Source organism: Conger conger, chromosome 8 (genome assembly GCF_963514075.1).
Source record: "Conger conger chromosome 8, fConCon1.1, whole genome shotgun sequence".
NCBI lineage: Eukaryota > Metazoa > Chordata > Actinopteri > Anguilliformes > Congridae > Conger > Conger conger.
This window is the reverse complement of record NC_083767.1, coordinates 6727058-6738094: the sequence shown is the minus strand read 5'-3', so window position 1 is coordinate 6738094 and position 11037 is coordinate 6727058. Positions and strand designations below refer to the sequence as shown.

The 11037-nt window shown below is 45.8% G+C and overlaps 1 protein-coding gene across 1 annotated transcript in view; it reads left to right on the top strand.

The window, feature by feature from the left end:
- Positions 1-724: 724 nt before the first annotated feature.
- kcnip4a (potassium voltage-gated channel interacting protein 4a) overlaps positions 725-11037 on the top strand; it is a 97637-nt gene continuing 87324 nt past the window's right edge. Inside the window, exon 1 of the mRNA XM_061252909.1 lies at positions 725-815. Within this exon, the coding sequence (XP_061108893.1) occupies positions 758-815 (58 nt within the window). The 5' untranslated portion in view covers positions 725-757. The remainder of the gene's footprint in view (positions 816-11037) is intronic.

Here is an 11037-nt window from a genome sequence, read left to right as displayed (position 1 = left end):
GTCTCGGGGCAGTGATTGAAACGGCTCTATCCTCGCCTCTCACGCTCTGCTCCCCGTCGCTCAAACCACAAACACACAGCAATTAAGTCAACAGGTTTTCCCGCTTGGGTGGGGGGGGACCAGTCGCACAGCCAACGGCACTGTTTGTGCCCTGTATCAGAGGGAAGCCGGGTGTTGAGTGGGCGCTGTTGCACAGAGCGGCTTGCGTGTTTTCAGCTGATGCCGAGCTCAATTAATCAAAGTGCTCAACTGGTACAAATTAGCACCCTCTGCTTTTGTTTAGAAAAAAAAAAAAAAACCCACAAAAAGAACGGTTCTGGAGTAGCGGGGGGGAGAGAGAGTGTGCATCAAAATTGATATTCAGAGCAGAGAGGCGGCCCTCCTGTCTGCGCTCCCCTCTGCCTGCTGGTGGTGTGCAGTCACACACGGTCCGCTCCGCACTCTGTGGAGAGTTTGTTTGGAGGAACGGTGAGAAGGGCAACGCTCGCGCTAACAAAGTGTGAACTCCGCCAACCTGAGCAGCGGGAGAGGACAGACACACACACTCCCTCGCGCGCGCGCACACACACTCACACACGCTCAGTCATCCCCACACACGCTCGCTCTCTCTCTCTCTCTCTCTCTCTCTCTCTCTCACACACACACACGCTCGCTCTCTCTCACACACACACACACACACACACGCTTGCTCTCTCACACACACACGCGCGCACACACACACTTGCGCACGCTCGCTCACACACACCGCAGAGGAAGAATGGGAGCGTTGATGGTGATCTTCTCTCTTCAGCCCAAGCAGAGAACCAAGAGGAAAGGTAGGCAGGGGGGGGAACGGTGGGCAGGGGGGTAAAGGTGGGCTGGGAAAGAACGTTTGCTGCGCCCCCCCTCCCGCTAGGGGGGGGAACGGTGGTCTGGGAAACCTCTGGGTCTGCCTCCTGCTGGGGGCTCTCGTAATTAACCGTACTGAACCACAGGGGCCGTCTCTTCAGTGCTAACAGTTAGTTTTTCTCTGGTTGTTTTATACTGCTGATTAGGACTGAATTGGAAAAGGATGGATTCTCTCTGATTTGCGCTAAACTACTCGTCACATTGCTCGTCTCCTGTAATTGATTAAGTGTGTGTGCGTGTGTGTGTGTGTGCGTGTGTGTCTGTGTGTGTGTGCGTGTGTGTGTGCGTGTGTGCGTGTGTGTGTGCGTGTGTGCGTGTGTGTGTGTTTGCGCTCTCCTCTGTATCCATATGATTGTGTTCAACAGTCGCTTTGTCCAAAAATCATAATCGCTGAAACGCTTGTGGTCGTCATAGTAATCCTCTTTAAAACAACGATACAAACCAACTGTGTAAGAAATTGGACAGCTCTGAGCTGAATTTTCCCCTGTACTAAAGAGCAGCATTTCAGGGACACATCAACAGCCTCATTTTTATTCTTATGTCTGTTTTCTCGAGGCAACAGGATGTGTTTGGCATTTGTTCAGTGCTGATACCTTGTGGTATTCTCTCAGAGATCATAATGACCTGTTCTTAGCCTATTTTTAAAGGCGCGTAGTGAAAAGGGTTGAAAGCTAAATAAATGGGGAGCGAGTTTAACTCTCACGGTGATAGATCATGCCGAGGACATTTCGCTGCACTGCAAGCAGATTCTGGAGGTGGGGTGGGGGGGGAGGGGGAGAACATGAAGTTGTGAACGTGGTCCGTTTCCCCGAGTGGCTTATACAAGAGCCGCCCGCAGAATCCTGCTTTTAAAAACATCTTTGTCACTGCACGACCCCGCAGCACTAGGATCTGCTTATGAGGGATGGAGAATATTGTTTTGTTTGCCCATTTATTGTTTGCTTGAGGCAACTTCTGAATTTTAAATGCTGGGCTGATGTGCTTTGTCGGGGCAATGAGTTGTGTAACTGTATGACTCTAAAATGGTCAACGGGGTAAAGGAACATTCAGCTTCAACTAAAAAAAGAAGGATGATCTCAATTTCAGCTAAAATATTTAGCTGTGTTTTGTGATGAGCACAAACATGGTTTGTAGGGAATTAAAATGTGCTCAGAGCAGTCATTTATATCCTCAAATTGTGATCTCTAAACCATTTGTCTGGCATACAGCAATTGTAATCCTTAAATTGTCTTTTATTATTGGTAATAAGACACTTAATATTAACACTTAACACACTTACATTTAATATCTATTCAGGGATTATTTCCCCTGTTATGATTATGTAATAAATGGCAATGCATGGCATTGAGTATAAATGTTAAAATGCCAAGAGTTAGTGCTGCAGGTCAACCAATACTCATTTTCTTTTATGTTTAAAAGGCAAATGATGCTCTTTATTGAGGTTACATGCTGAAGGTGTGGAAACCTTGTGCCTGTATCACAAAGCAGGATTACTGAGTTAGCTGGTTAACTGCACTGAGTAAAACCCACAAAGCAGGATTACTGAGTTAGCTAGATAACTGCACTGAGTAAAATCCACAAAGCAGGATTACTGAGTTAGCTGGATAACTGCACTGAGCAAAACCCACAAAGCAGGATTACTGAGTTAGCTGGTTAACGCCCCTGAGTAAAACCTGGAGCCCTGGTGCAGTTATCTTGGTGTTCCTGCATGGTGAAATGCACCCCCAGTCACTGAAAACGAAAGCATTTCTGGTCAAAGTCAAAGAAGTGAAGTGCACTTTGATTCAACAGGCTTCCGTGATGGAGAGGTTTGCTGTGCAGAGTACACCAGTGGGCTGAGTTTGCACAGCGCTGGTCTCATGCATTATGCAGGACCGTCGAGTGCCTTTTCAAGTGCTGAGAGGGGAGGCTGGCGAAAAACGGCAGATCCTGCTCGCGAAGTTAATACGGAGCGCGTCTGAGCGTCTCGATGAGTTTGATTAATTGAGCCGGCGCTGCCGAAGTGCCGCTCCGCCACCCACCCTAACGGCGCTCATTAATCGCCGGGGGCGACGCGTAACCGCCTCGCCGACGAGCGGCTCGCATCTCGCCCAACCCCTCGCCGCACAGACGCGCTCTTAAAAAGCGCTCGAGCTGGAGCCGCGGCCGCGGATACAGAACCGGGGCTCAAACCGTAGCGGGGCTTTTCTGTCCCCAGCTCCATTAAAAGTTGCCAACTATTATCGTCATTATTTATTATGTTTTATTTCTGGGTCAGCTAGAAGTGGCCACTTTTGTAGGTGCAGATTCGGGGGCATTTGCATGTGAATGACAAACAACACAAAATGGCATGTTCCCGCAGAGAGGATTAGAGATGACTCATCTGTCCTGGCTAAAGTGTTCGCTAAAAGCATCGCCGCTCTTGTGGTGGGAGGGAGAGAATGAGAGAGGAAGAAAGGGAGAGGGAGAGATGGAGGGGGAGGGAGAGGGAAAGATAGAGGAGGAGAAGGAGAAAGGGAGAGAGAAATACTGGTTGAGAGAGGTAGAGCAAGAGAGGGAGAGAGATGGCGAGACAGAAAGGGAGAGATAGTGTAACAGAGAGATATGGTAGAAGAGATATGGTAAGCAAGTGAGAGGGATAGATAGCGAGGGAGAGAGAGATGGTGATAGAGAGATAGATGGAGGGTGCGATGGAGAGAGAGATGGTGATAGAGATAGATGGAGAGAGAGCGAGGGAGAGAGCGATAGAGGGAGAGATGAGGGAGAGACAGAGAAAGGGAGAGGGGATGTGTTGCTGCTGGTTACCTCACCCCTAGGCCCTGTGTGCAGGAGGAGGAGGGAACAGGTGGCCTGGCCCCGGGGTCCCTGAGTGGGCAGTGTCCTGTTCACGCTCCTTAAATCTCTCTCAGTCCCAGACCAGTGCTCGGGCCTGTGCATCATCAGACCACATGTAGCTCAGTTCAGGGTCTGTATATTATCACATGTAGCTCAGCTCATGGTCTGTAGATTATCACATGTCTCAGCTCATGGTCTGTAGATTATCACATGTCTCAGCTCATGGTCTGTAGATTATCACATGTCTCAGCTCAGGGTCTGTATATTATCACATCTCAGCTCATGGTCTGTAGATTATCACATGTCTCAGCTCAGGGTCTGTATATTATCACATGTTTCTCAGCTCATGGTCTGTATATTATCACATGTAGCTCAGCTCATGGTCTGTATATTATCTCATGTCTCAGCTCATGGTCTGTAGATTATCACATGTAGCTAAGCTCAGGGTCTGTATATTATCTCATGTCTCAGCTCATGGTCTGTAGATTATCACATGTCTCAGCTCATGGTCTGTAGATTATCACATGTCTCAGCTCAGGGTCTGTATATTATCACATGTCTCAGCTCAGGGTCTGTATATTATCACATGTTTCTCAGCTCATGGTCTGTATATTATCACATGTAGCTCAGCTCATGGTCTGTATATTATCTCATGTCTCAGCTCGTGGTCTGTAGATTATCACATGTAGCTAAACTCAGGGTCTGTATATTATCTCATGTCTCAGCTCAGGGTCTGTATATTATCAGTTCTCATGTTTCTCAGCTCAGACAGGCTGCAGGGGGAAGGGGCCATCTGCTGGAGAGTCACCAGGTTGCTCTCCAGTGACCCCTGCTGGTCAGGCAGGACCTTACTCTTGTCCAGCTGCACAGGTGGAATCGCAAATTAAAGTCAATTCAGTGTGGACAAAAAGGTGCTAACAGTGCCTAAAGGTACTAACAGTGCCTGAAGGTACATATGCTTGTCAGTTGGGTGGTACCCTGTAGGTACGTACAATTGCACCCCAAGCCAGCGATACATCATTAATTTCTACCTTTGTTACTTGTAAAATAAATTGCTTAACGATACCCAAATAGAACATTATTGTACCTGCTGGGTACATTTGGAATATGTGTTCCTTAAAGACCGAAGAAATGTACCTCCACCGTACCTTGTACCCTGTATGTCTGAGAGTAATGTACAGATTACTTCCAAAATCACAAAAATCGGGTGGTGTAGCGCACAGTTGAAGCAAACGCCTGCAGACACTGCGGCCAGCAGGGCGAGGGGTTGAGCGGCGTTGCCTCGGAGGGTTAAGTGGTTTTCCTCGGCCCGAATGCCCGGCGATATTCCTCACTGCGGTCCTCCGGTCCGGAAAGGGTGAGGACGCCCAGGCGTGCCGCCATCTGCTGCTCTCCGCTTCTCCATTCTGCCGTTTGTCAGACGCTCTTATCGCGAGCGACTAACGCGGATTTATGTTTCGACATGCAGTGCTCTCGCGCGGCTGTGTGCGTTACCCGGGTGATTCGGGCTGGGTACAGGGCTCCAGGCATCAGCGGCGATGGGAATTGAACTGGCAACCCTCCGGTTGTGTGGATTGAGTGTGCGTGCAGCCTGTGAGTGTCTGATATAGAACCTCGCTGCAGGGCAGTGTGAGTGTGTCTTTAAAGAAAACACATTTAAAAAAAATAAAAAATAAATAAAGAAATGCATGAAATACCCAGCATTCTGGTCCCTTCACGACCGTGCGATGTGAAAGCAAGATGTTACTCGCTTCTGAGTGACTCATTCCTCACTCCTCAGTCTTTTAGAAATTGAATTAATGTGATAGTCGCTGATGTACAATTGAGTCACACCGGTCTACTCTGTGAACAGGCTGTGTGTTAATTACTCTGTGACAGTGATTACTCACATGTAACAGTCCGCTCTTTGGTGCCGACTCTACCTGGTTCTCATCGGATGATGTTTTAATATTGAAATGTGGGTCGGCGCTAGCCCTTTCTGTGATGACTGAAGCCGTCTGGACTGAGCCTTCGTGCTTGGGTCTGATAACTGAAGACCAGTCAGTTCTGTCAGTCATGACTGAACCTCTGTCAGTGCTCTGGCCTGTGTGGTAACTGAGGCTTGCTCCGTTCTGTGCGACTGACTGAAGCTCAAACAGTGCTTCTGTGTGTGATAACTGCAGCTCAAACAGTGCTTCTGTGTGTGATAACTGCAGCTCAAACAGTGCTTCTGTGTGTGATAACTGCAGCTCACTGGCTGATCTCAATGAGATCACTGCTCTCATTGCGCAGTGCTGTTTTTCTGATGACTGGAGCATCCTTGTCGTCCCAGGTCACTGGTGTGAGTGTAAAGTAAAGTGGGCCAACCTGCTACTGCCCCGGGTATTCTAGGCCTTACCAGTCACGTGCCCCTGGCTCTGTTCCCAAAATCCAGCAGGGGACTGTCCCGTTCCCCTCTTCTCCGCTCCTCTCTCTCTCCATCTTCAATTTGGCTTTTTAATTATGCATTTGATTGGCTGTGTATTATTTAAATCGCGCAGTTCCAATTTATCTTTTCCGTGAACACGACTTAATCATTGCTGGCTTTTGTTCCCACTTTCCTGCGGATTAACATTTAAATTAAACGAGTGTAAACAAAACGGGTTTTATTTCCCCAGAGCTTGACGGGGAGGGCATTTCTGCTGCAAATTGTTTAAATTTTATGCAAAGTCGCGTAGTTCGCAGCATGATAATTTCCACGAGGAAATTAAAGAAGCTTCTCTTCAGAGCTCTGTCTGTTCCCTAACACCTTCACCGATTAAATCGTTAAATTATCTCATACGTGCACACAGATATAGGCATAACATTTTACACTCATGTGTAATGTCACTGTTATACTCATTTAAACAAAGGGGGTCATAGGCTTTGAGTAGTTTAATGTAATTGTAATGATTCGATGCACTTGATCGCTATAAAAGATTGTGGGGAATTTGGTTGCGGTTCTCTAAGTGCCCACATGAGGGCAGTAGATTCGCACAAGCAAGCAGTTGTTTGAGCTGGTTCGGTTCTGATTATTCAGTAAATTGGTGGCCAATTTTGTACGGCCACTTATGCACACTGGAGGGCAGTAAGGAACAAGATTAATCACTGGCCTTGGGCAGATATTATGAGGTCCGCTTTATGGCTTCCTGTATGTGATGAAGCGTTAAAATGACACACAACAGTGTTAATATTGAATGAAGCCAGACGATTGCTTAGTGTTATTTATCTGTTTAAAGTTTGCTTTAGGATAGACACAGTAGATTTTCTTTTGACAGTTGGGATATATGGCACCAGTGAATGTGCTTTCATCAAAATTGAGCAGTTGAGAGGCATACTTTTCGATTGCCTCTTCTAATACCCTGCCCGATGGTTGTTACATTTATCTTATTCTCCATGACAACTGCTTGGGCGAAAATATTTTGTGAAAAGTTTTCTCAGCGGAGACTGCTGCTCTCCACTCCCAAAAGTGAATTATCTTCCAGCAGAACTCAAAGAACGGTGTCAAACTTTGTCTGGCGTGTAAGAGGGATTTACTGTGGGAGAGATCAACCAGTGGCTCAAGACTGGCACTCGCAGTACACTGCAAAAAAAACAAAAAATAAGGCCGTCTTAACAACCGTTTCAGTCTTAGATTTAGACTTTGACTATTACTATTACTGCAAATTAAGACAAAAATAATGGCAATGTGGTGAGAGTTTTACTTGCCAATGGGGTAAAGCCATTTCAAAGCAAAAAGTAACTTAAACAAGCTACTTGACATAAAAAGTAAGATTGTCAGTTTAATTACTGGGAAAGAGAAATGTACACAGGGTTTGTGCTAGAGAAGGGATTGTGTATTCAGGAGTGGATTGATCTTTGTTTAAGAAAAAAAAGGGAAAAAGGATCCGTCGGAAACGGTGCTCTCCCTTTTATCTCCCCTCCGCACGCGCTGCGTTCAGTCTCCCGCTTGGCTTCGAAAAGCGGAGCTTCCAAATGAGTTTAGAAATATGACATTTTAATCACCAGTGTGAAACGAGCGAGCTTGCTGAAGTGAGAGCGTAGCTCCTGCTGTGGGGGGCGTGTGGGGGAACTCTCCCTCCGGCACTGCTCCTGAGTGTCCCAGGCATCCAGGGACCAGGGTATGTGAAACCTGCCAGCTCTGTTGTCTCACTGAAGTGCCCGCCACTTGACCCCTGACTCCAGTAATCACCCCTCTTTCAAAGTCGTAGTGAGGTCTCTGATTTCAGCCACACCGACCCTAATCGCAGCCAGCCAGACCTCTGCAGCATGTTTATTCATGACCGTTGCATGCTGGGATGTCCTTTCTTCATTAATGGATGAGCTGCACCTGATGTAGCCTGTGTTGGGTTGCTGGGTTACTGGGATGTCTTAGCAAAACAGAATGGTTGCTACCTGCATGTCCCTCACAATATGTATTTAAAGCTATTTTTTTAAATGACTTATTTTGGTTTTACTTTATTTTGAATAATTTTGGTTGTACCCATCATCAGAAATTGAGTTACTAAACTCAACCATCGTTTAAAATTCAGTTTATGATAAAATCACATTTGAAAAGCACAGTTCCCTGATAAATATACGGTGTATTTTGGCGCTGCAGAACAGTACATTCTTACCTGCAGTGTTAAATGTGGCTTTTTTGCTCGCTAAGAGATCAGAGTTTATATTTTTAGCCATAGATTAGCTTGGTCTCCATGCCCTAAAGGCCAATATTCCAGGCTCCATTTATTTCACAATAAGCTGAGACAGAAGGGCTTCACATGCGCTTAAACTAAAGACTTATGAATTGAAAGACGTGCGAGGTGGTGATGTGCGATTTATTTTTGTGTGTAAATTGACAGGTCTTGTGCTCGGGGACTATTCTTCCCCCTATTCTGAAACCTGGCTGGGCGAAATTACCTTAGCAGCCACCGTGGCTACGCCATTTATCAGAACTCACAGACGCTTAATCTATCCGATACGCAATTAAGAGTGTTGTTTCAAGCGAGCGGGCTTCTCTGTTCAGTAACCGTCTGCCGACGGGGAGACATACGACTCCTCCAAGAGCTTACGGCCCGAGAGCTTGTCGAGTGCTTAAAATCCTATTTGAATGAAATACTGCTCACTTAGAATAAATAAAATATGTGTAATTGCTTCTCCACTTTCATGTTGTCTCGTGATTTTCCAGCGGGGTTGTAAATGACAGGGAATATTCCGGAAGCGCACAGACAGACGATCGAAAGGGAACAGCCGCAGGTTTTTCGTTCAGAAACAGAATTAAACTAATCGGTTTACTCAGCAAAGATGTTGGGTTTTTTTTCTGAGGATAATGTAATAACAAACTGACACCCTGGAAATGTCGCAGTCTGAACAAAAGTCCTTAATCTTGGAATGATTTACTTGATTGTTTAAACCCAGTAGCTCCGATATCAGTGACCAACCAGCTTTGTAACCTATATTACTGTACAAACTCGATAAATAGTCATGCATACAAGCTGCTTGGCTAGATAACTAGTTATACACATGGGCCATTGTGGCATACTGCCTTTTGTCGTCGTGTAGGGCATGCAACTGACAAACGCTTCTGTTCCATTCATTTGTATGCGACGGCAGATGTACACACAGAAGCACCTGTACGCGCTCGGTCTCTTTGTTATCCTATCCCTGTTATCTCTTCCCCCGGACGAGACATCACTCAGCCTCCGCGGCTCATTGTGTGGTCCGAACGGTGTAAAAATACCCCGTCCTCGCTCGAACTGGAGCCGGACCAAGCCCAATAGAGGTAAACAAAGCCTTATTGCGCGAGACCTACCCACAGGCTCCGCGTCCTCCCGTGTCTTGGGTGACCTTTTCCTCGGCTCTGTAAAACCAGTTTAAACCGATTTTATTTTATAAGTGCACTGAGTGATGCTCAGATTATTCCAAAGCCTGTTTTATTCCCTCTATTGTTGTTGTGGTAATATTCACTGATAAATTTTAACTCGGTGTAAATATTCAAATTTTAAATATGAATGTGAAGCTCAGTTTTGCATATAAAAATGAAAGCATCTGCAAGTGTGCTATAAACATTTTATACATGTGTAACTAATGTTAGTTTAACTGTGTATAACATGTTTATACACCATCACATGTATTTTTCAAAACAATTAGGCTGTAAATAAATAAATAAATAAACTTTGCCTCTGGTATCTAGCAGTCCAAATTATTTTTTTACATTAACATATTTTATCGATATTTATCTTATTGATTATTAATATTTTAATGAGTATAGTATCTGATAAGTCTGTAATTAGTTTAAAGTTAATTCACTGGAAGAACAAGCTGTGAAAGAGACAGCAGATGTTTGCGACATTCCCCGGGAATAAAAAAAGAATAAAAATGTTGTTTTTTTGCCAATAAATTGACTGCAAGGTGACTCTGTTCTGTTGGTGCATGAGGCATAAATAGAGGCGATTCATTTACTCGGGGTTCATAATGGTTTTTTAATTTGCGAGTGTGCCATTAGGGCACATGTGGCCTCCTGTTAGAAAATGGGCCCGTTTCAGACCAACGTCTGGTCTGCAGTTCTCATTAGACCCCGACAGAAAGATTACTCTGCAGACAGAGGTGCCTTTCCTTCTGCTTACAGACACGCTGAAATCAAATATATTTATATATTCCATAAAATATAGTTTGTATTTTCCTTCCACTTTCCTCCCTTTAATACTTTTATTAAATATGTATGCCACTGTTTATAGTGCTCCCTACATCTGTGGCAGTGCCCAATTACTCAGCAAAGCGCAGACAAGTTGAAAGTATTTGCACAGGCGTTTGTACTGTGCTGTTCCCATTATGAGAGATGTGTCTTCATCATTCTCTGTCCCCCTTTGGCTTGTGGGAAATATGTGTGGCGGTCGTCTTTCATCCGGCTGTCTGGCAGTCTTCTGTGCCGTTACGCATTCCATCTCATCTCCATTGTTCCGGAATGATCTCCAGCAGGGAATCATCAGGCGCTGAAATCCGCTGAAGTCCGGCCCTGGTCTTGCTTTCTCCCGGGGAGGTAACTGAACGATTAGTGCTCCTGATTGGCCAGACGGTCTCCGCACCTGACTCCCAGGGAGGGTGGAAAACCAGCAGGTCTCAGCCCCTCGAGGACCGTGATTTGATGATCACTGATCAGCAGCGTCCCAGAGTGGGTTATACTCCATGGTCATGTTTGATGTAGATCAGGCTTGTGTTCTCATTTTAACACCCGTGTGATGTTCTTCACACATCATATTTTGAGAAGGTAGCTGCTGTGTGTCTCATTGGCTGAGAGATGCCTGGATTCCCTGCTGCGAGCTGTATGTTTTCGCTGCGTCCCCTGAAGCTAGCGTGTCT